The 26,550-nt window shown below is 33.7% G+C and overlaps 1 protein-coding gene across 1 annotated transcript; it reads left to right on the plus strand.

Annotated features, from left to right (window-relative positions):
• The first annotated feature begins 33 nt into the window (after window positions 1-33).
• Window positions 34-25,327, plus strand: LOC137918499 (axoneme-associated protein mst101(2)-like). The gene is made up of 26 exons (XM_068761321.1): window positions 34-63; window positions 180-380; window positions 1,279-1,418; window positions 3,178-3,219; window positions 4,000-4,035; window positions 5,405-5,449; window positions 6,282-6,329; window positions 7,408-7,443; window positions 8,744-8,779; window positions 10,229-10,273; window positions 11,044-11,073; window positions 12,019-12,054; window positions 12,505-12,549; window positions 13,554-13,583; window positions 14,368-14,409; window positions 15,137-15,181; window positions 16,188-16,223; window positions 17,235-17,285; window positions 17,596-17,640; window positions 18,050-18,167; window positions 18,841-19,053; window positions 19,827-20,063; window positions 21,200-21,385; window positions 22,509-23,027; window positions 23,731-23,826; window positions 25,178-25,327. Exons 2-26 carry the CDS (start codon window positions 189-191, stop codon window positions 25,325-25,327), a joined length of 2,499 nt encoding a protein of 832 aa, XP_068617422.1. The 5' UTR covers window positions 34-63; window positions 180-188.
• The last annotated feature ends 1,223 nt before the right edge of the window (window positions 25,328-26,550 follow it).

Here is a 26,550-nt window from a genome sequence, read left to right on the forward strand (position 1 = left end):
AAATTATAATAGATTTATTTTCTCAGTAAGTTTAAAAAGTGATGACATAAAAATAAGTAAAAAGTGTGTATCATTAAAATAAAATAACATTTTTCAAGAAATTTGATTAATCGAAATGAAATTTTATATGATGAGACAAATTGAAAATATACCTATTACTAATGAAATTTTGTTTACAGAAGTAAAAGATGAAGGAAATACCGGTTTGTTTAAATAAAAGTTATCGCGCCTTTGACGAATTAGTCAGCGATATATGCGTTGCTTCTGAAAAAAGAAATGCCATATCGGAATGCGAATGCGGTTGCAAGGCTGATAGGAGCATCAAGCTCATGTGCGATTTCTGGAACATCATAAGAGAAGATCCGAACTTCAATTTGACGGTTAATAAATACAATTTATTATCAGATTAGTGACAGTCTAAATATAGTGTCAAATGAATTGTATTCCTTATAATAGCCGAGATTATACAAAGCTCACGATACACAACAAAAAATCATAATCATTCCTAGGATGTTGACTGTTGTGCATAATGATGTTAAAATTTTGTTTCGAGATATTTCTCATTTGTTTTTTTTTTCAGTCACAAAGAGTATCTGATGAATAATATATATATAATAAAATATATCAACGTCAACAAATAAAATTACACAATACGTAATGACATATGAATATTTTTGACCAGTCTTGATCATAGGTTAAATAGAAATTAGATGTTCAAGATATGCTGTCTTAGCGCAAACGGTACCAATCAATTTACGAGCCAAAGAACGCGTCTGCGTCATGCTAACGACAAATCTCGATTTGTTACGAATCATTGACAATGTGCATTTCTATCTCTGTCCGACGATTTATTATTATCATCATTTTTGCTGTAGGGCATTTATTGCAAAATAAGGCTCCTCATAGATTTCCAATTTGATCGGTTGGACTCGACCTGCAATCAGATTCTCCCGAAGACCTTAACACCGTCGTCCGTCAACTTTGTAAATGGACGTTTCATGTAGCGCTTGCCAGTCCGTGGTCTCGGCTCATGGTTTCATCTCCAGCGGCCATCTGTTCTGCACAATATGTGGCCTGCTTACCGTGCCTTCAACTTGCTAATACTCTGGGTTAAGCCAGCTACTTTTCTTATTCTAGAAATTTTCTCATTGGTAATTGGATTTAGTAAGATAAGAAGAGGAAATCCCGAAGAGCTTACCATTGAGGCAAAGTGTGAGAGGCTATGGCGAATACAGTGTGGTTAATAATGGTGCAATTAATGTTTTTTTTTTTGTGCAGGAAGCGGTTCAACAAAGTATAGTTTTAAACGAATTCGAAAGTCAAACGGCGATCTCTCAGGGCTCTAAGTGTATGACTTGTTATATGGCCAGTTGTTGCCCAAAGTCTGACGGCGGCAGCGCCACCTGTCCAAGAAGAGGGTAATATATATTATTTAATTACCTATATATATATAAATATATCTTTTGTTGTTATGACATGATGATAAGTAAACGCTGTTTAGTAGAGAGCTTTAAGAGTAAAGAGATGTTCTATATCCTAATAGAAACAAAATACTTGAGCGTAGTCAACCGCATGACAAATTCACGCGGAATGCTTATATTGTATTTGATGTGTTTGAAGTAGTTGTGCTAGCCGGTTTAGGCTTTGTACAGCAACATCGAAATTGAGTCTTCGGAAACAGGAGGTCCGCGGACTAAAATATTTTGGGTGATCGTAGCCCAATTACATCGAAGACGTACGCGCGAATAGAAACTATTACCCTATATGTGTTTAGTGTAGTAAATGAGGTGTATTGTAAGTTATGCGAAGCGAGGGTACTCGGCGGTCGGGAGCAAATTAGGCCTATCCTGACCGGTCTCGCTTGAACCCGGGCCAGGCGGGCGCGGCCGCTGTGTCATGAGTATAAGTATTTAATGGAATCAGACGTTACCTTGCGGAAGTCCATCCTAAGTAAGAAAAAGACCAATATTTAGCCACTTCCGCACATGCAGTGGTAGTCGTGCAACAAAGTGCACCGCCCGCCAGCCCGTTGATAAATGCGTATGCAGTAAACAATGCGAATCACACAACCGCCACCGCCAAATTACTCAACACGTGTTTCACCCCTTCACGGGACATCTTCAGGAGTTGTTACACCGATTAGTGCCAAACACAGAGACAAAAAGACTCAAGAGTTGTGATGTGCGGAAGTGGCTAAATATTGGTCCTTTTCTTACTTAATGAGTATAAGTGTGATGGATGTTCGGTGCATCATGCCCGGCGGGGGCTCGATGTGAGGCTTGTATCGACGAAGTTACATGCTGTTTATAGACCCATACCCATATATCATGAGGGATTCCCACAGTCTCGCGGCGTATAAGTGGCAACGTATGTCGACAGCGTCTTGTTATACTTCAGGCGTTATTGAAGGTGCGCGCTTATGAAATGACAATTAGATAATCCTAGTTTAAATGTGTCGTCGGTCGAAACCAGCGGGTTATTTGACATTTGAGCGATAACATATTATCTAGCTTCGTAAGCAAGTAATTTTTTCTTGGCCCCTCGCTGTTGATCACCTCGCGTACAACCCCTGTTTTGGGTTCACAAGGACAGTGATTTTTTACCAAAAAAATTATTCACTTTCTTTAATTATTTTATTATTTTCTCAATTATTCACTTTCTTTTATTATTTTATTATTTTCTCACTATTCTTTTGTGCCTCGCAATATCTCTCTTTCTCTTTCCTCTTTTTTTCTTCACATAATAATTTTAATTCCTTTTTAGTTCTTTACTTTTCAGGCATCACCTTTTCCTTTTACCATTTCCTCCAGGACTGCTTTAATTATATATTTTTAATTTTGTTAATTAGTTTAAATGTATTTTTAACAATACTGCTTATAGTTTGTCTCTATCTTGTTCCTATGTCACAATTTTTATCACTTATTTTTGTATCACAGCTATTTTCTTTTACCTTTCTAAAAATTGTTATATATTGTTATCTTGTATTACATTCAGCACACGTTATCGCTCAAATGTCATCACATACAGCCACCCAACCATTCCGCCTGGAACAATCATTTAGCCTGTTGCTATACTTGCACATAGGTTCATATAGGGATCTTATAAAACTACAATGGTACTTCGTATACTTGTAATTAGTATTAGACCATTCTTATATATTTGTTGTTACATGACCAGCGCTCAGAAGTCAGAAGACGACTCCGAGTCTGAGAAGAAGACGTAAGTGTTAACTTGAACATTATTTCACACTCTCAGTTTTTGCATCACGAGATAATTAGTTTCGCTGTCAGGTTCGATCAATTGACTAACTAACAGATATAGTTTCATCATTATTTTCGCCATAAAATGTCTTAAATTATAATATATAATATGATTCTACTATAGTGTAAAGCAGTCTTTCTTACTGTTCGGCCCACGCTCTAATTTAAAACGGGGGCAATTCGAAAGTGGACTCGATACGAGTTTAACCCTTTCGCTTTAAGGTAAAAAATATAGATCTACATACGGAACGTAAGAATTTCATGAAGTCTAAGGTCTAAGGCATGGCACATAAAAGTTTAAAAAATACTGATGTAAAGAATTTTTTAAAGATAATATAACTTGGGACTGGACCGGAAAAGAAACCGATACAGACAGTATTTGAAAATTATAAGGCAGTGGGCAAGCCACATATTGCCACTGGAGCCTTAAGGTTCTGGAAATAAACCGCGCATCGGCAAGCGGAGGGTAGGACGTCATATAAAGTGGTTCGGGTTGAAAGGTTTTCAAGTAGCGACCACGAGTTGATAGACGAAATGTGGGTAAGTCGACTAGGTAGACCGACGACGTGGTCAACGTCGCGTGAAGTCGTTGCATGCGGGTAGCGTAAAACTAGTCATCATCATCATCATCATCATAGAGTATGATATGATGATGATGATGATTACCAATGATTAATTACTTGATTATATATAAACGTATTATTAATTATATAATTAATTTTAATTTTTTCATTGCTAGATGCTGTCAGAAGCGTGAAGCAGAAGGCAAGAAAAGGTAGTTTTTTTTAAGTTTTGTTACTGTTATTATGTGAAATTTTAACAATAGCGGATGTTACTTCTTCACTAAGTACATGATTTCACCGTGCGAGTGCCATGGTGATCGATGTGCTCGGGGCTGATGACCCGGCGACGTTTATAAAAGCCACCTGTAATGTAACAGCCTTACCTTCAACATTCAGACTCTTCTCCTACCTAACTAAATGTTAAATTATCCTGTTAATGCTGTTTTAGAACTCTAGGCAATTCTAAATGCTTCAGCATACTACAGCGATATTTCGATGTTATAGCTCAAACGCATATAAATTCACTACGAATTTATTCTGTGTTATTTTATTGTCTAGGTTGTAGTACTTGTTTTTGGGTATATTTTCGAAGGAACAATAAGTTTTATTAATACTACATATGTTCTAAAAGCAGAAATAAGTCCGGTCTAGAAGACATACATATTGTCATTTTGTACCATTTCTCACAGGTCACAGTCTAATGTGCAATAAGAAATTTTTAAATGTTTATTTTTAAGTTGTGAAAAGAACAAAATCCTTTACCTGAAAGTATGAAAAGTTCTGTTGTCACGGCCCGAGTCGAGGCTGTAGAGAAATCCCACAGGCTTAAGCGCTTTTAGTACTTTGCTACCTTATCCGATGATACTGTATATAGCAATGGGCGAACGGTAGTGATAGAGATAATAAAAGTCTAATTAAAAACGCAATATCAGAAAGATATACAAAACAAATATCTCGGACTAGAACTTGTATGTGCTTATTTATAGGATATAGTATTATGAAGTTAAAATTAATTATTAGATACAATTTACACACTTGCCTAGTTGCTATTATAGCCATGGGTTGATAGGTAGATAATGTTTTTAGGTATTTGTATAATGTAAAAAAATAGTGAATAAACAAATGAATAAAATTATAAAAATAAAATTCCTATTGTTTTCGATGAAGTTAATACTGTTATCTCTAAGGCTTTTATAGATTCGAGGTCACGGAGCGTCTGTGAACTATATTAAATATAAATAAAGACATCGTATTTCAGATTCCACGATAACTCTCACACGAAGATGGTAGAAAAACTTACCTTGTGTCAGTATAAAATACTTGCTATAGGCTTGAATAATTTAGATAGACTATGATATAAATATATCATTCGAATATAAATGCATACAGCAACATGTATTGTATTACTTTATTTAATTATTACGAATAAGGCAATGCCAAATGATTTGGGATTAGAATGTGCCTATTGGCTAATAGGCCATGTAATATTCTTATAGCGAACGAAACATCTACACGTTAAGTAGTAATATCAAGTAAGCTATACCTAAGTAAAACTAACATTCATATATGTTTCATTACCAGCTGCCAGAACTCTGGAGGAGGAACCTGTTCCTGTAAGAAGAAGGGGTATGGATTTTTTTTATTTATTTACATTTACTAGTAGCTTTGTGTCCGCGTGAAATTTAACAAAAAATGTCTATTGTTGTTTTAAATAAATTCTCTTTTTAGACAAATTATAGAATTATTCGACAAGTGGAATCGTAGTATCTGTATTATGAAAATCACTCAATCTTTTTGATGGCATACGCTTATTTAAAGAAGTTTGTAAGAGTTGTAACATGAAGTGTTATTCAAAATTAGATATCACGTTTTGTCAACAATTTCTTAGCAAGTCTGAACATAGCCAAATATAAATGTTGATTTAAAGAGCAGAACTATAAATTACAACATATATAATTAAAAAACGCAATTATGTTTGCGAAATAGGTAGCGTTCTACAGTAGTATTTTCCAACCTTATTGCGCCATGCTCCATCTTAGTCTTTCTAAATTTCTTACCCTTTTTATATCATACATAATTTTTATATAAAAGCGAAAGGGTGAAACTCTTATCGAGTCCACTTTTCAATTGCCACTCTTAACAATCAAATTGCCCCCCTGTGCGAAATGGGCTCCACGTTGTTAGGAAACACTGGTCTAAAGGATGCAAAGATGTTTCTTCTGATGATGTTAATGTTTAAGATATTTAAAAAAAATATAGAGCCTTAAGTTTGAGGAGTGAAAAACCATTGACCGGCAAGCAACGTGGTCGGTCACCTTTAACTGAGCTATTGGAAATCAAAGGAGGAGGTCTATCTCTAGCAGTGAACATATCATGATATAAAAATGATGGTGTTGATGATGAAAAAAAAAATAGTTTTACAATTTTCGTTTAACTGTTCATTCTTTTACATGGTAAGTGCCCAGATGCTTCAAGCAGTGAAGTCCGAACCACAAAGGAAGCCGGTGTATGTATTATTCTCAATGTTAATTCTTGAATCTATTACTAAATTCCATATTAAAAAATATAACAAATCTTTCATGGGCCTATGTACGCATAGACAATAAAGTTCTACAAGATATTTTAGATCTTTTCTTAGTTTTAAATATAAAATTAAATGTAATTTAAATAAATCTCATTATAGCATTCAACAGTTTTTAGTTGTTCTTATTTAGTGGAGTTTAAAGGCTGCAATTGGTGTGATTAGTCACTAAAAGCTTAAAAAATAAAACATAATAGCAAATCTGAAATGAATCGTCCTTTAAAAACGCTATTCACTAAGGGTGCATCTACACCGTAGGGCAATAGGTCCATCCTAAACTTGAAATATATATGACATCCTCCACGCTGTTCTAGACGCCTGTTATATTACGACGTTAGAAAAGCAATTATTTTTATTCATTATGCGTTCTTACTTATCCTTATTGTGACTTAAATATTTTGAAGAACGCTCCTTCCAATTTTCTTTTCAAGCGATAGACGCTCACTGCAAGGCATAAGTCTCCCCTACAGATCATGTCATCGCGATGTCCTTACCTTACCTTCCCGCGAACTTAGCTATGTCATCAGTCTACTTAGTGGTAGGCCTCACCACGTTGTGTCTACCTGCTCGAGGTCGCCGAGAACCTTTCAGCCCAAATTCTCATCAGTTGTACGCGATATGTGCCCCGCCCATGTACGATGTGCGTCTGTGACCTTGGTTCTTTCGTTCTTCGTTCAATTAGATGTATTTATAAACACAGATGTCAACTAACTAATGCCAACATTGCAATATTTTAGAATTTATAGGACTTTAATTTTTTTATATAGTATAAAATAGTGTTGTTGAAAACACTTTAGACTTACGTGAAAGGGATTCGTAGACTGTTCCTGAAGAATCTTGAAAAACGAAGTTGTTTTCTATTAAAAGTTAGCAATGAATACAAATATTTTAAAGATACGACAAATTTGTGATTGCTAATGTTTCTTATTTAATAAATGTTAGCTATTATAAAAAATACTAGTGTGTCTAAAACTGTTATTTGTTTTCTTGTTTTTTTGGTTAGTTGCTGTCAGAAACGCGAAGAGGAGGAAAAAAAGAGGTAATAAAATACATTTTATTGTAGGTTTTAACTAATTTATTCTTTAATCTAGTGTAACGTAATGCCGCGAGATAATGTTGCTTGGTTGACTAAAAATTAGTTTGTTATTGTCGTAATCTGTAAAGGTTGTTTAAGATCTGAATTAGCTATAGGTGCTCCTATATTCTTACTAATAAGAGATATATGAAGATTTATTAAAGCGATATATACATTTTGAAGATGTTGTTCCTTGGTAAATTTGTTTTTGTCATTGAAACTAGAAATGTACTTATCCTTGTAATTGCCATAATGTATTGCCATCTTCTTTTATGGTATATCTTTTATGGTATATATAGATATATATATGGTATATGGTATATATCGATCTTTTATGGTACTAAAGTAGTATAATTTGTGGCAAGAAATTGAGGAGAATTGGAGGAACCTTTTTTGTACTAAATATATTTTACCAATATATGCTAAAAATGCCAGTAAAAGTGAGCATTTTTATAGATGATATATATAAAAGAGATAGATATGTACAAGAAAAATATTCACCATTTCTGTCTTATAATACACAGGTATTCATAATTTTTTCAACATTTTGAAGATTTTTACTATGGTAATAAAACACAAAAAGTAAATGCTACATATTAATTGATAAGGAAATTATAAAAAAAGTATCGCTATTGTCCGTCAATCTTCGACAGGAACCACAATATCACTTCAGCAATAGCTCTCATAATCACTACTGTAGTGATTTTTAGTCTATCGTGTCTTACTCGCTGACTGAGACCGTAATCAAAATCGTAAATAATCTTACTTATTAAATAAAAAATACTTAATAAAGCTATACAGTTTGAGCTAAGCTGCGGGTTCACTTGACGAAGCAACCTTTCAAAATCTATCTTATTTGATTTAAAATTATTTAATGCGACTTACCTCTTTACTTGAGCCCAGACCAATTCAATTTAGTCTAGCTCATAGTGGTAAAGGAGCAAACGCAAAGAAGTGACATCCTGTTCAAGAGACATCTCGTCGACGACATATCTTTTAAAATTCCTTTTTGCGTTCAAGCAATTTCAATTAGTTTGAGTTAAAACTCTTCATGAAGATCACTCTTCGGCTTAAACCAATCCTGGTTTTGCTTGTTTTAACAACTACTCTGCTTGTTTTAACCATTTTTAACCAACTTATTTCAAACATTAGATTGCCAATAGACTGCATTTATCACAAAGACATACTCATCGCAAGTTGTCTAGTAATAGACCATTTAAAGCGTAAATTATAAATACATCTAAAACTATTTTTTTCCCTTTAGTTGCTGTCAAAAGCGCGAGGAAGAGGAAAAGAAGAGGTAACATAAGTAAATACAGTCTAATGTAGATTATAAGTAATGCATTCTTTAATATATTTAGTTTTACACAATGTCCTTATATGATGTTTTAAAGTTCGGTGAGAATTTCTTATAGTGTGGCAAGTATAAAGTCCCTAGTTTTTTTTTCTGCACATGTGCTGAGTGCAGATTTATCAATATCAAAAATCTTTGATCGGATATGATATGGATTGTAGCCTAGGATATGATAGTTTTGTAACGAGACTCATTGAGCGCTTATAAGGGATTAATTCCGCCATTAAACAATATGTAAAAAGTATAAATAAAAAATAAATAAAAGACGAGTCTTATTTGTTGATTAATTTTAAAATTTTAATGGTTTTATGAACAGCCAAAGGCCGTCATCCGGTGGGTGTTCCTGTTCCAAGAAGAGGTATGATTATATTTACAATAAAAATTATTAACTTTGGTATTGGTCACTTTTGTCCGAAACAACAGATTTTGTTGAATGTAATTCAAGTTTAGTAGTAGTTATAAAATAGGTACTCTTAACTGCCCTCTCCAATCTCTCAATTCCATCCAAAGGTTATCTGGTAGAGATCGCCTCGACACATAAGACCGCCTCTTGTACATCTACATTTTTTTTAGTTATTATTTATGATGTACAATATAGTATAAATATTAGTAATAATAAGTGTTTTATTTTTTTATCTCTGGGATAAAATGGACATAACAAGAATGGCCAGTTTTTTATAATTCTGAAATAGTGATGTTCTACTGTTATTATTATTTACTATTAAACAATTTTCATCCTGAAAAAATGCATAAGAATTTACTTACAACGTAATAATATCAAATTATTAAGATATATACATAGATATGTAATGTGAACTAAGTACTAATCAAATAATAACTCCATGTCTGAAGAATTTTTTGGATCATCAAACTTGCTCCCTAGATATTTTACTGTGACATATTTCATCAAGTACAAGAGGTATAGTATTTACTAGTACTTTCAGGTGGACAAATGATCTTCTTTAGGTCGTCTGAAGATGTTGGATGCAGGTCGATTCCAACCTGTGCTATCTGGTTATCCCAGGGGGGGGGGGGGTGATCTATGTCCAGCAGTTGACACTCTATGGCTGAAAATATGACGATGATAGTCTTTTTATGTCACATGTCCACTCCAAGAAGCTGTTTTTTAAAAACGTTATTTTGAATTTGAAGAGAATATTTCATAGCCCGTTTTGTTATTAACTGAAATTAATTTCTTTATGGTATTCATTTAGGCCTTTTTTTGGCTCGACTACTAACAGACTATCATCTACGAAATCCACTTTGCTAGAAGCATCTGCACTGTTATAGTGTGACCATTAGATACACTAAGAGATTAAGCTTTAGATCAGGACTGTAGTTTTGAAGTACTCTTAAAATATTATTTAATTATACATTCTCTTTTTACATGTTCAGCGCTCAGGTGCAGGAAGTTAAATCCGAACCACAGAGAAAACAGATGTATGTATCATTTTAATGTTAATTCTTTGTCGTTTTTAAAACTGGGTTTAGTAAACGCTGTTTGGGAATGTAATGTTTTAATTAATCCCTCACAGCTGAATTTAGGAAATAAAACACGAGAACGACAAAGTAATGGAAACGTGTTTATCGAGTTAGCAGTTTTTGAACAGACATTAACTAGACTGTTGTGTGGCAGTTAAAATTAGGTAAATTTAGCGGTACGTGGGCAGAGTAGCACTGGCAATCGAGTGTAGTGAGATACGGGACTTCCCTTCAAAACTACTTCTACACAATCCTTGTATAAACGGCTTGTGTCCAAAATAAGTGTCCTCAAACTTTTATTAAACCTAATAGACACATATCCTGTAACGACAATTGTCCCTTTCAATACCTTCTGCCACAACAGCTAAAAAAATGGACCCTTATCCGAGAAGATATTGTCAATAGTAAGTTCACCAGCCTGTCTGATCTTGTCCTTGGCTGTCTTACATCGATCTCGTTAGTGTTTGACGTATTCCTTGATAATGCTGAATGCGTAAGGTCTGAACTGATATAAGTGAGTTGAGTACACATTCATTTGGAAGATGCGGAGTCTCTGGAGTCACTTGCATCCGCGATAGTTTCTTTTCAATTTGTGTGTCTCAATAGATTTAAACTACGCCCAATGCCTTTGTTTGATTTACTAAAGCTCTTTGATCACCGATTAATTATACCAGACTAAAAATATGAAATATTAATGTACTAAAACTAATATCTATTTTTCCGGTTAGCTGCTGTCAGAAAGAAGAAGAAAAGAAAAGGTAATGTATGATTTATTCTAGTTTGTAATATCTTAAGACAATTTTGATTTGTTGCTAAGAATTAGTTTCCAATAGGGAGGCAAGCACATATTCGTGTACCACTTCGGTCTATGATGATTCATTTAGACCTGAATTATGAGCAATATGAAGTAAAGATCTTTTAAGGCTTATTGAAGATAAGGTAGATAATTTATAAATAGTGATAAAGTTATTGGTAATTAGATGTTATTCCTTTTGTTAAATTTGTCTTTGAATTTGAAATGTCATTATTTTTGGATCGGTTAATTGCGGACTGCATTTTAATGTGTCTTAATCAACTTAATATCGATCCTGGACTTTACCGCATGCTAATATTTATGTCATCTTTCTATTTTACGTTCAGTCTGTATTTATTAAAAAAATATTTTAGAAATTAAAGGTAATTCAAGGCTTGAAATCATGTTTATAAATAGTTTTTTCTTTCGTTTAAAGTGTCAGTGGCATGAAATAATTACATTTTGTACAAGCCTTCTTAGATTAGTAATGATGTTTCTTCTTTCTGGTGACAAAATATTATCAAAGAGAGCATTGTTCTTTTCAGGATTTTTCTTAGAGAAACTCATAACGCGTGCTCAGTCCTAATTTACCAATATAATAAAACTTTGATTGGAGGTTGAATTAGATTATAACCCATTAAATGTTTGCTTTCTAGTGATATCTTTTGATATTTAGCTTTAGCTTAGCGTTTCATGGATTCAAAGTTATTGGGTACCAGAGAGAAGAGCTGGGTTCGATGCTGATTCAAAGAGGTTTCCTTACAATGCATCGGCTTTTACCTTCATTTACAGACTCTTTATCTACTTTACAAATTTTAAAACTCGAATCTAACGAATTTTCTAAAATAAGTCATTTACAAAGTTATTATTGTTTACAATAACCCTTGTAATGTTTTAAAATATATTACAGACCGTCGTCCGGAGGATGTTCCTGCTCGAAGAAGAGGTACTATCACTTTTAATAAATATCATATTTAAGTAAGATTAAAATATGTATTTTTAATTACTTAACTGCAGGTGTTTTTCAATCAGATTAGTATGAATCAATTGGCCACCAATGCCATCTATCGGCACAGTTTTTACAAAGTTGAGTCTCCTAATTTAGAAATTTTGTAAAAATTGAAAGCTATTTTAAGATAGCTGCTGTTTGTTGTACTTGTGTGTACGTAGAAATAATCAATTTGACAAATATTTAGATGATAACATAAACCAGAGTCTTGTTGTTTGAAACAATACTTGTTTATTTCTTTGCTCCGATAAAATATTGCAGCCTTCGCTAGAACAAGCAAGAATGGATTACGTGAGTGGAATATCTTACATTGATAGCGGTGTTATAAATGATAGTACATTTGATGTTGTTTGTTGGTATAGTATAATTTACTTGTTACATGGTCAGCGGTCAGAAGTCCGAAACCCGAATTTCAGATAAAGAAAAGAAAGTGTAAGTATTATCCTGTAATTTAGTAAATTCTTGCAATTTTTCTATTATGTTGTCTATTTAGGATTTAAGAGCGATAGCTAGTTTTAATGTAAGGATCACCTTGTGCCCTAAATGCAAATGAAATTGACTTTTATTGACTGATTATAAGATGACTTATGTACATAAAAATCGTGCTGTAGAACTAAAAATGCATTCATTCGTCAGTATCATTTCAGCCATAAGGGAAACCCACTGCTGGACATAGACTTCCTTCATAAATAGTGTCGATAGGAAGTGGCCTGCATCCATCGTTATTAGCAGTTATTAGCATATAGCAGTTAATAATTTATTTAAGCGTTAAGTGCTATATTATTATATGTTTGTATTCTTTGTTAATATTTTAGCTTACAAATTCGGCAAAAACATCATTCAACATCCTTACTTAACAAGCATTAGTAGATTATTTTATTTTATAAATATATAGGAAAACGCTAGGTTTTTAAGAACAGGAGTTTCTTGCCCAAAATGGTTAACGAATACCTGATCTTCTTTAAGAGCATCCTAGCCGTTAAGTGAATTCACATACTTCTTTGATATCTAAAATAATTAAATGTATACTCTAGTAGAAGAATTATTTGCTTGCTGCCAGAAGCAGGAAGAAGAGAAGTAAACGTATCGTTCATGGTTAATGTAGTTCCTACTTACGTTTAAAGTCTTCTAGCAGTACAAAGAGCTGTCGGATTCTTCCTAAGGCTAGTAGGTGTTGAAGGTAATGACAACACGAAGTCAAAAAAATAAGTTTGTATATTAATTAAACTTAGCATATACTTAACCAATAGAAACAGACAGCCAATCACAAGGAGAGAAGTATTTTAGAGCGCTTTCTTTCGCTCGATGTTCATATAATGCACTCTGGCATGGGATTCCCCTGTTAGATGCGCTGCTAACGATAACGTATTACATGTCTAAAGTCCAAATGTAATAATTGTGTATTCTGCTAAAAGATATACTTGTTTTATGTTTAGATGCTGTCAGAAGGAAGAAGAAAAGAAAAGGTACGATCAATGGTTTACATGTAGTTACTTCTTACGTAAAGCCTTCGTAAAGCCTTCTAATGGTTTAAGAAGCTAACAAACGCTTAGAGAAATATTGTATAGAATTCCAGTTGGGTATAGTATCTATAGTATTCCTAGATATAAATCTCATTTCAACTAATAGACTTCCACTGCAAGGCATAAGCCTTCTCCAAAGATTACCATGTTAACCGGTCTAATTCTGCCTGCATTCAGGGACTTCCCGCGATCTCTACTATGTCGTCGGTTCAACTAGTGGGGAAATACCTTTTGGCCATATAGGCCGTTGACTGTGCGAGTGATATGCTTCTCCCGCTGTTGAGGTACTACTGTACTTTGGTTCTTCTGCGGATCTCATTTCTAATTCGATCTCAGTGCGTAGCCCTCTCCACTGCTCTCTGGATGATCCTTAGCCTTCTGATCAGGCCTAGTGTAAGCAACCACATCTCGGATCTGTATGTCATCACAGGCAACACATATTGGTCAAAAAACTTCGTGTTCAGATACGACGGTATTTTGGATGATTACATCTGTATTAAACATGTATATACGTCACATAACATTGATTAATATATTTTTGGTTTCGATGCTCCGCTATATAGCTTTGTAGCTACCTGAGAAATATTAACTCTCAATATGTATATCATCTAACTTAAGCATGTCTGAAATTTGAAATAGATGACCACCAATATTGTCTTGATTCAAATCACTCTCACAAAATAATGAAATTTTTATAAGTATAACATTTATTGTTATTGTTGTTCAGTTCCCAAAAGTCGCGAGGTGGAAGTTGCTCCTGTAAGAAAGGGTACGAATTATTTTTATTCTTTATTAGGCTATATATATACACATATCTATATAAACATATATAGATGAATTGAGGAGAGAAAAAACAAAAAAAATATAATTCCATAATATTTCATATATTATATTTTGATTAAAAAAACGAAATTTCTTTAGGAATTATAAAAGATTATTTATTAGAGCTGCTCATGGTTAAATTGAAATAAAAAATATTTAACTCGAAGTAATTGAACAGTGGCTTATAAATCTGCAAGTGAGTTATACAATCTTACCTTTAGTATACTTGTTTTCATATTATTTTTCTAAAGAGAGATAATAGGGGTTTTAATACACGGAGGCTCAGGTTTATGAAAGTTTCGAAAAGAATCATTCGCGCATATGCTAGATAAAGTTGAATAATGCTATTATTTTATTGTAACATAAAGTACAAATGTGTTTGTGTACTAATGTATGTGTTTGCATCTGCACGTGTATATATTTATTTATTTGTTGTTGTACTTTATAAATATAGTGAACATTGTATAGTATACATCTTAAATAGGAAAGTCTCAAAATTTTTCATCATAATGATTAATAGTACCATTAGAAAGCATTTACTTTTGGTACTAATTTGTATATTAATGAATAGAATAAATTAAATCTGATTTACCGGTGTTTTTTTACAGTTTTTTTTTAAGATTATTTGCAATTTCAATAACTTTTAAAAATTTTATTAACATTTTCATATCCAGAGCACAGAAGTCGGACACCAAACTCCCTGAACAGGAAAAGAAAATGTACGTATATGATATCGAACTTTCACACACACACGCACACACACATATATATAAATACATATATATATATATGTATATATATATATATATATATATATATATATATAATATATATATAAATATAAATTTTAGTTAAGGTAACTTTTTACTTAGTTAAAAAAGATTGCTAAAATGATCATTCCACAGTACCTCCATTTTTTTCTATTTTTTGTGATCTGTATCTCAACTTCAGTAGCAAAGTAGTAATAAATAGTAACAAATGATAAGATAAACAGTGCAATACAAAAATGTATATTAGAACTAATTATAATAGAAATAAATTAAATATGAAAATACTAATATTGACAATAAGAGAAACAAGAGAACTGTCATATAAAGGTATAAGATGTAAAATTAACAAAAAAAGCTGTGATATGTATAAATTGTATAAATAAACTAAACTTCAGGAACTGAGGATGGACGAAAGGATATTAGAGCGGAAGAGAAAAATTGACTGAATTATGGAACGATGAACAGAATGATAGAGATTGTAAAGAATGGAAGAATAGTATGCAAATAATAAAAAGGAAGTGAAAAATTTAATAAAGAAAGTCCCTGTTCCTAACAGAATAGGCGGTGGAACGAAAGAACCCCAATAGTGGGAACCATAAAAAATATGTTAGATATTTTTTGGTATTATGTTAAAATAATTTTAAAACGTTTTTAAAATAATGCTTTTTGTTTACTATTATGTTTTTTTTTTAATTTTTATTGTGTGAATGAATGAAATGAATATGCCCTTATTGTTATGATATCTGCATTCATTTAGGCTTTGAATAAAAATTAAATATTTTCGTAAACTGTTACACAGCCAACTCAAGCTTTAAAAATAGCTTAGCTTAAACTATTTAATCAAAGATAAAATATAGAATTTAATGTTGTGATAACTTTGTTACGACGAATTGAACTGTTGTTACAAGTTTTTTTTGTAAGTTTAAACTAAGCATATGACCTGTTTCATGGTTAGCTGCTGTCAGAAGCGCGAAGAAGAGGAAAAGAAAAGGTAAGAATAACAATTGAAATAAGAGTTGCGATAACATTTTAATGTATTTACTGTCTGTAACAAGGTACGGTAGTTTTATCATTTCAGCCATAGGAGATCTGCTACATATAGGGCTCTCCTATAGATTTCCTAAAACCCCCGCTTGAAAGCGGCCAACATTTTTGAACTTGAAGGCGGTTCCGTGGTCGCCACTCCAGAATCTTAAAACCTTCACTGCTTCAACTAAGGTCTAGTCTGTTAAATAAATTGTTGTATTTAATAGGGTAAAGATTTAAGGTAGATTGAAGTATTTTGTTTAAAAGTAGTACATTTTGACATTTTATTATTCAAGAAATAATCTTAGTAGGGCTATTACTTACATGAATGAATGAAAACTAATAACTTTGGTGCTTGCTTTATACTTCCAATACGACTTTGTTACATAGAGAATATTCTTATTTTAAATATTTGAACAATTGCGTAAAAGTGTTGAGTTTCGAATACTCTCGCAATTCAAATGGAAACTCTCTGATATCAGTGTATAATTATTTATAACCTTGAAGCTGCAATATTTTCGTCTACCTTCAAATATTGGTTAACAAAAAGGTAAAGCATATGTGTTTAACTCACAATACTTTACTATAATAATTAAACTATTTTACAACACTATCACGCTGACACAAACATGGTACGAGTGTACGTACGTATGTACAAATAATTTTATATATGTCGACTAGACAAAAAAATTTTTGCTATGTTAAGATAGGTGTGGCCTCATGTGATATGTGAAAATAATTGAAGAATATTGCACGTAATATTAAACAGTATAATATCTACTTAGACTTAAAGAAAATTTTAATACGAAAGTTCGGTGCTATTATATACTTATAATAATCAAAAATCGGAAAGTCCCCGGATTCTGGCAGCGCAAGACGTCGTGGCGACCATCGGGGAGGACCATGCCTTGCAGTGGGCGTCCATCGGCTAAATAGAAATAGAATAATAATGAAAATATTTCTTCGTTTTTTTCAGTAGTTACCAGAAGCCGCGTGGTGGGAGTTGTGCTTGTTCTCAGAAGAAGGGGTACGATATAATCTGTACTGAATGTTTAATATAAATCCACAAAATACTCAGAAAACTGCGTAGATACTATAAATCTAAGTATACTACTATAAACCAATAATTTATATTGACATTATGTGGAATTCAATTAAATTTAATAAATGAAGTGATCGATATGAGATGTTATAAGTTTTGTTCTTTTAAATAAATTTATCGTTGATTAATGACTCGTTATCTATTGTTTTACGAATTATAAGAGTGCTATTCATTTCTAACATTGTGTGTGTGTGTGTATATATGAATGTAAAAGTATTATTTGTTACATGGCCAGATCTCAGAAGCCCGAACCACGTTTTGCGGAACCAGAGAAGAAAGGGTACGAATGTATACATATACTAGGCTATGTATTTTGCAAATTGTTTCCATAATAAGTTGTGAAGTAAAGTTTGTCCTTCAGAAAGCAGTAGATCAGTGAAACAATTCAATGTATTCTCATCTTTTGGTATTTTGATTGTTATAATTGCATAGAATTATTAGTTAGGTTCGGTTAGATTAGTTAGGTTTGAATGTCAGTGAAACTTCCGTTGTTTTAGTCGTTCTTAATTTAAATTTTTCTAAATATTATTGGTCTCTGTAGTACTGGTTAAGATGTACTGCAAAACGTAGCTGAGTTAGAATTGCCTGAACTCTTATATATGTAATATCTATATATCTATGTAGTTTCAAGCCAAAAAGAAACCTTTTAGTTTTATTTCGTTTCAATTTATTATATAAATTATTTACAGCGTGTGCAGTCGTTGCGGAGCATCTAAAGAGAAGGAACATTCAAACTTGCCTACAATATGTCCAAGTCTCACCAGCGGGGAATACCCGTTGAGCACGGTTCTGAGTAACTTAAAACAGGTTATTATAATTTCGACACTATTGTGTATAAGATGAACATTTGCCGAAGGAGTATTTATTAAAAGAATATAACAGCTAAGCCTACATCATTCGTATTACATATCATGCTATTAGTTCAAAGTCACTACACGCTTAGTATACTGCCTTTCTAAGAGAGATAATTTTTTATATTTGTAACTATTGATTTGTTGGCGTGTCGCTGTTTATGCCTACCGGCAAACAATTTACTATAAGTTCATTTATGCATAATTTTATATAATTATCCATTTATGAGATATGAGGAGATCCGCAGAAGGACCAAGATTATCGACTTAGCTCTAAGAATTGCTGATCAGAAGTGGTAGTGAGCAGTATACATCTCTCGTGCAACTGATGCCCGTTGGCTCTGGGTTCTGTAGCCGAAAGACGCGGTGTGGATAGGCCTTCCACTAGATGGACCAATGACATATTTAAGGTCGCAGGAAATCGCTGAATGCGCGCAAATCAAGACCGGTCATTGCGATGATCTTTAGGAGACTTTTGACTTGCAGTTTGCATCTGTCGCCTGAAAAGAAGAAGTCAAGAGTATTACCATTTTTTTTATAAAAACCAGAAGTCACTAGTTATTTTCAAATCACTGAACAATGTCTAAAAAGTGTTTGAAATTTACTTGTTGATGTTGTGATTGAAACAGGCGGCAAATTTTGAAGAGAAATGCAGCGATAAACTCAATAAGCTTCAGGAAAGTGAGGGCGAATTGAAAGAGGCTATACAGAATTTAGAGGCCCGCGAGAAGGAAAGTGTGAAAATGTTAAAAGAGGCGGATTGTATGTGGGCGTGCATGGAGGATGCCTACAAGCAGAAATTAGCGGAGTCTAATGAAAGGCAGAAGAACTTACAGAAGGAGGTAAATATTTGTATTACAATCAAATTTGTTTGCGGTAGGTTAGTAATAAAACTCACTCTCCAACTTCGTTTATTTGTATAGCATTCGCTGCGATACAAACATGTGATTGTATATATTTAGCTCAAGAAATCCATTTCGAAAGCTGATAATAATTTGAAAACTATAAACGCTTTTCTTGTTAAGCTTACTTACTTACTCCGCTGGCTCAGTGACCCAAAGTGAGTCTTGGCCTCCGAAGCGAGAGACTTCCACTTTCCTTTATCTTGCGCCATCGTCTGCCGTTGGTTGACATTCAATTCGCGCAAATCTACCTCAACACGATCGATCCAGCGATACCTGGGTCTACCCACTGGTCTTCGACCCCTCGGTTTTTCCAGGTACGCTACCTTCACGCTCCGATCCGATCCCATTCGCTCCAAGTGACCAAGCCAGCGGATTCGTTGAGCTTTATATTCGCCAATGATATTTGGCTGTGCTACTAAAGTCTCAATTTCGGCATTCTTTCGGAGCCTCCAAGATCCGTCTTGATTTCTTGCTGGTCCCAAGATATTCCGCATGATTTTGCGTCCCGTAATAGCAGTTTTTGTTCTTCTTTCAAAGTTAGCGTCCAAGCTTCACAGCCATACATCAATATTGGTCGTATTACGGTTTTGTAGATACGGACTTTTGTACTTCTGCTTAGGAGCCTTCTGCTTTCTTGTTAAGCTAAACTATATATAAAAAAATTGGCGTTGGGTAGAGTTACTTTAATGTTTTAACTAAATATATTACAGTTAAAAGAAGTGGAGGCAAGTACTAAAAAATGGCGTAAAAATATGAAGGATCTAGAGTCAGCGATTGATAAGGTCGATAAATCACGGTCCGAAATCAGAGAGAAGATTTGTCAAAAAAATAACGATATTAAATGTCTCGACATGGAGATTAAAGACTTTCAAAAAAGATTGGAGAACAATAAAAAGGAGATCGAAGCAACCAAGAAATCAGAAGGGACGAAGAAAGAGTCGTCAGATGTGAGTTTGATTTATATTCAAATATATTATTTGAAAGTGGATATGATTTCGGGAAATTACGAAATATTTTCGTATCATTTATTGGTTTAAAACGAAAGTCTACTATTAATGTGCTACCAGTGATGACTTATGGCACAGAAACGTGGTCTCTCACTCTGATCTTGAAACTCAGTTACTGTGCTCGGGATTTCTATACTAGATCGAACCAGGATTGAAGCGATCAATAGACCATGGAAAGTAATAGAGATAGTCCAGCGAATTGATAAGTTAAAATAGCAATGGGCAGACCACATAGCGCGCAGCGCAGGAAATTTGCTCACAAGGTTTATAGATGACCCTATTATGGTCGTAATAGTGGACATTTTTAAATGGGCCTATTGGTAATCTATTGAGAAGACTTATGTTCACCATTGGTCGTCCTATAGCCAAAATGATGATGATGATGATAAATTAAAATTATTTTTATTTGAGTCATTATCCGTATAAGGACTTGGACGCAAATGGTTTGCGTTTAATTATCTTTGATATTCGAATTCAAATTGTCTAGTAAGCTAAAAGGTAAAAGTGAAGTCTCGGTGCCAGATAAAGTAGAATCCAATATAGCTATTGAATAATATTATATTAACAAATTCGAGGAACCCATAGAACAATGATATTTAACCAGATAGGTAAAACAATAAATGTATATGACATCCGTAAGGAACTATGAGAGATCTCGAAAATATTTGACCCCGGTGATATTCAACAAAAAAACTTAGGAAATGAGACCTACCAACTTAGCGTTAGAACTCTAAAAAACAAACTTAAGAGAAAGAGAGCTTTTTACTCACAAAGCATTGATGTAGATAAATTAAAACGTTTATTTATAACTACATAGTTGTATAATATCTAAATGTATCTTAGTTGTGATTATAATAATTTATTTATAAGGCCTATTTTCGCCAACAAATTGTGTGTACAATCTGGTGACGTTGGATGTACTTTTTTTGTTAATTATATATGTGGAAAAAGTAAAACAAATGTTGGGATGATTTTGATGAAGGCCTTTAGGGCTATATCCAGCTGTGGACGTCTCAAAGCCGAAATTATGATGATAATATAATATTGTATTAATAAAAGTTTTTAAATTTTGCCAGAAAAAAATTGCAGGTTATAAACAAGAGATAAAAACATTAGAACGCACAGTCGCAGATGAAGAGAAAAAGAAAAGACAAAAAGAAGCAGACGGTACTAAATATATAAAGGAAGCGCGAGAAGATTTACAAAAAATATGCGGAGTTTTGTTAAAAAAGAAACTAGAAAACGAGGATTTGAAAGCCGAGGTCTGTAAATGTATATTATAATAATAGAGTTTTTTATTTATCAATAAGACGCAAAAGTCAATTTATATGATTATATAATGTGTGCGTTATACATTAATTACATTGGACATTACTTTTTAAATACGTTCAGTCAGTGATGTATGTCATATTTTAGTTTTTTTTTCTGTTCACCTTTTATATATATAACTTGCTAAAGCCCTCGTAAGTAAATCATCATAATAGTCATGTTTTAAGGTTGCACATAAACTTTAAACTTAAATAAAATAAGAAGGGTTTTGCGTGTATGGGTTCTTTTGCTCTCATAAAGTTATATATTTCTGAAATGGGCTTCCATAGCAGCATTGGTAAGGCTGTAATGTGGTCGGAGAAGGTAAAAGCCAATGCTCCCCTTTGAACAACGCAATGGACACGGTCACCTTACAATGAATCCATGGAATCCTTAGAAATGATGTATTATATAATAGTTTCAGTTAACCTACGATATGTAGCATAAAATATAATTTAATGTTGGTAATAAAATTAGACCACTTATGCAATTGATGGCTGGGGAATTAAGGTTTTGGCCCCCCCTACCACCCCCCCCAAGTGGATCGACGACATAGTAAAAAAAAGTTGCTAAAAATAGCTGGATGAATGCAGAGCAAGACCACGCTAGGACACGCCTCACATCGAGCCCCGACGTTCTCGATGCACATGTCATGCACTACTTACCTACACATGATAATGCCTAACCCGCGTTCAAGCGAGGGCGGTCCGGAGAGGTCTGTGTCTCTCCCGACCGCCGAGTAATCCTCGCTTTGTGCTATATACTCAACACCCCACTCATTACACTATACACATACACGGTTATAGTTCTCCGCGTGTAGACGTCCTTGTCGTAACTGAGGTATGATCCCCAGCGTAAAATTTTAGTCCGTGAACCTCTGTTTCCATGGGTTCAATTTCGATGATGCTGTACAAAGCCTAGAACGGCTAGCAGCACAACATCTATTACATCAAGAGCAAGACCGGTCATCGTGGCTATTTTTGAAGAAGGCCTTTGCCTAAAAGACGGCTACTATTGACTGATGTGATGATTATGATGATTAATGAAAATGAAACTAATGTAATTAAATTATTACAGAGAGATGCTTTACAAGCAGAAATAGATCTGTTACTACAAGCGCGTGATAAATGTAAAGACAAATGCGATTCAAAACAAAAATTATTGGAGAAAGATATTAAAAAGATCAGCAAAGAGATTGATGATCAAAGAAAAAAATGCGGAAAGTGTAATCAATGTACTGATACGTCGGAAATTCAGAGTTTTTGTACCGACTGTCCTAAATGCTTGGAGGACAGACGATGTGCCGTCGAAGAAGATCACTGTTGCGTCGACCATACAATGGACTGTGTTTGTATGACAGTGAAGAAAAAGTTTCTGGATAATGTTTTTGAAAATATGTATACGGTACTGGAAAGGCAAATAAAGAAAGGCGCCGGTAAAGGTGTTGCCGATCAAGTTTTGGAATGTTTGAAAAGAAGTAGAAACGGTAAACTGGATGAAAAGACGAGGAAGTCACTCCAGGAGTTTATTTTGACTAGTGTGAAAAAGCATCTTAATTTAACTATAGTCGGCGGTGCTGTCAAAACTAGATGTGAAGTGAGTACTTACCATATTATTAATAGAAATATTAGAAAGTAAAATTGATTAAATATTATTGAGAAATTCACTTCCCTATTTGATATATAGACAAGGGAACCTCGATAATGTAATTTTAATATAGCTCTTTTATTTTAAATCACAGAAGCCCTTTTGTCGACCGCTCTTTAAGTTTTTTTTCCGCTTTTACAGAAAAGTTAACGTTTCCAATTACATAAGATTATTGATTAAAAGCATATATGCTTAACAGGGTGAATGTATAGCGCACTTGCTATTATTTATTGAATGGTACTCCCTTTTCTAATATAGTAAGCAAGAACATTTTTAACATTCGAATAACTACATATTAAAATTAATTAATGTTTTCTATCTGTCATTGCATACAGTGTACTGCTAGAAAATCTGACTCATTCCAAAAAAAAATGAATAATGTGATTTTTACATTTTAAATAGGGTAATTGGAAATAGGTTTCTTTTAACTTAGAACCAATCATCCTGAAGTGTGTACACAAGTATATCTATGTATGTATTTATCTTCTGTGTACATAACATTATATCTGTCTAACTGGGTATTTGTTTCTGTAGGAAATTGCTACGAGTGACTGGACCATCTATTGTACTTTTTTACATTGTTATAGCCCTAAGTTTTTTTTTCTGATTACACAAAAAGAATAAACAGGTTTTAAAATAAATATTCTTTTAGATGGATGCAGATATGTACAAGCAATTGATGTCATGCTTACAAACAGTACAAGTTTCAAAACCGAGCAAAGTGGACAGGGGGACTCTTTCTAAAAGGGTAATTTTAAACGTACTTGTAAAACAGATAGAAAAACGTACAAGGTATTAGAAGTAAATGATAAAGAAGATTTGTTTTCAGTATTTGTTCTATTTTAATTAGTTGTTTCTTCTTGTTGGTATAGATAGTAGTTTATGGTAAATGAAAAAAAAAAATACATTGTTGTCTTTAATCTGATATATAGGTAGATTCACTTGAAATGGTTATTGGGAATTCATATACGAATTGCTATGATTATCATCATTGTTTTAGTTGTAGAATGTCAACAGCTGGACATAGATCATTTCCATAGATATCTAATAGGACGGGTAAGAAACGGCTTGCATCCAGTGTCTTCCGATGACCTTAAAAAGCTTATCTGTCCACCTTTTTTGGTGAACGGCCATCTCAAATGAAACAAAGTTACTAATAGATTCAAGGAAATAACAGGATTTTCAACGAGAACGAGTATTTGTGAATCCGTAGACGAACGAAAAACAACTTAGCCAGGTGGATTGGTAAGTTGAAGTGGGAGTGAGCAAAATATAAGGCCTTAAGGTTTTATAGTGGAGACCATGCTGTAGCAGGTGTAGCGTCTTGCGACTGCCTTAACGGGAGATCACCTGATTAAGGTTGTTAGAAGACACATTCGGAATCTATGGAAGAGGATTATGTCCAGCCGTGGATGTTCTTCAGCCGAAATAATGACTAATATGACCACTTGTAACTCAAAAAATGTAAATAAATAACAAGTTATCTGTGGGATTCTAACGAGGGCCGGTTGGTCGTCGATTACAAAAAGATGTCCGAAATAAAAGTAAATATATATAATTATTAGAGCTTCGCTTCTATTTATATCGATGTAATTTAACAATATTATTTCTGTGGAATTCCCTTATTTGATGCGCCGTTGGCGATGACGTAATGTCGCCCCTATAACACCGATTTGAATGAAGAATTGCATTTCTGTGGAATTCCCCTTTTCGATGCGCAACTGACGATGACGTAATGTTGTTCCTATAAAACCATATTAAAAAAGTGTTTAGAGGTGTGCGAAATCAAAAACTTTGGTGCTAAAATAACAGGTACCCAGTGGGTAATCAGCATTTTTGTTAATAATAAATATTTCTTCATCATATCGTCGATAGATATCTACTGCAAAAATTGTCTCAAATATCTCCAGAATTTTGTCGTTGGGTCACCTTGTGGAATACATATAATTAATTTATTATATCTATTGTTAATACATATTTTTTTCAATTACAACTGATAATTATTAGAACGTAGTCTATACCAGGTGATATTCCGTTACCAATATATTGCGAATTTGAAAAACTCAATGATTTACTACAACTAATGTCTATGTATTCAGGATCCATGCCGGCGTTGGGGCGGTACGAGTGAATGTAACTGTCCTAAGGGTCCTCAAGGCTGTATCTGCTTGAAGAAAGCCCCTCCACCACCGCATGATCCTTCCCCGTGTCCTTTAGACGAGGAGGATGAAGATGTAATATTAACTTAATGTCATATAATAATATTTTAAATCACAAATTTCAATTAGTAGGTGGAAAAAAGAAAGCATTGGAAGGACCATGCTTCTCAAAGGTCAAAGCAATCTCAAATAAGACTAGACAGTTTAAAAAAGACAATTTGTTACTAGATACTAAGAGATAATTGAAATTCTGCGATTGTTTCACAATTCATCTGTTACTTTTATAATAGGACTTATAAAATCATGTTTGGCCTGGAAAGTTATATTGACGTACCTTTCTCATTAATCTTTAATTTTTGAGGATATTAGTGGTATACATATCTATGACATTATTTTTTGCAGCCCAATACAAGAACATGTCCATATCGGGAAAAAACGATATGCGGTCCGGATTGTGGGAAAGAGTCTGACAAAATTAAAGCAATGATGAGTGAGATGGTGAAGTCGAGATGCGAATCTTGTCAAGGATCGACTTGTAAATTTTCGAAGAACATGAGAACAGCGCCTTGTGTTATTGATGAAGAGCATTCGGCTCCTACCAAAGACTGTAGTATGCTGTGTAGTTCCAAGCTGGCTTCAAAATCAAGGGATCAGGTAAATTTTTATTTTTTTATATTATTTTTTTGGATCTTCACTTACAAACGATAAATGAGGAGATCCGAAGAAGAAGCAAAGTTACTAATAAAGCTCGAAGAATTGCTCGTCAGTGGCGTTGGGCAGGGCATATCGCTTTGTGTTTGACAGTCGTTGAGGCCGAAAGGGTCTCGAGTGGCCACTACGAGGCTCTACACGTTGCGTGGTTAGGCTCCTCACTATTTGAACTGAAAACATAATTAAGAAAAGGACCAATATTTATCCACTTCCGCACATGCAGTGGTAGTCGTGCACCGCTCGCTAGCCCGCTGATAAATGCGCATGCGGCCAACAATGCGAAATACACAAATGTCACCGTTAAATCACTCAACAGGTGCTAAATATTGGTCCTTTTCTTACTCAGGATGGACTTCCGCAAAATAACGCCTGATTCCATTAGATATTGAAAACATAATCTTTGGGTGACGCATCTGCCTTTCAGTGGTCATAAATAAGGGAATTCTACTTTCATTTGATTTTAGAAAAAATTGCTCTTTTAGAAAAAATTGTATATATACATGACAGATAGATCATAGTCAAAATATGATAATATTGTCTTTATGTTACAAATAGCTGTCTCAATAGACTTTGTACCGCCAGAAGTTGTTGGTCTGATGCAT

Source organism: Battus philenor, unplaced genomic scaffold, assembly GCF_028537555.1.
Source record: "Battus philenor isolate CCGP_79_NKW_IND1 unplaced genomic scaffold, ilBatPhil1.0.hap1 SCAF_14, whole genome shotgun sequence".
Taxonomy (NCBI): Eukaryota; Metazoa; Arthropoda; class Insecta; order Lepidoptera; family Papilionidae; genus Battus; species Battus philenor.

What these genes read in the sequence shown, in the direction of transcription:
- LOC137918499 (XM_068761321.1), top strand. Translation starts at nt 189, where the DNA reads ATGAAGGAAATACCGGTTTGTTTAAATAAAAGTTATCGCGCCTTTGAC. An exon ending in GAAGAGGAGGAAAAAAAGAG is followed by an intron (nt 7,444 to 8,743) that starts GTAATAAAATAC and finishes TTTTCCCTTTAG; the next exon opens with TTGCTGTCAAAAGCGCGAGG. An exon ending in GGGGGACTCTTTCTAAAAGG is followed by an intron (nt 23,827 to 25,177) that starts GTAATTTTAAAC and finishes CTATGTATTCAG; the next exon opens with GATCCATGCCGGCGTTGGGG.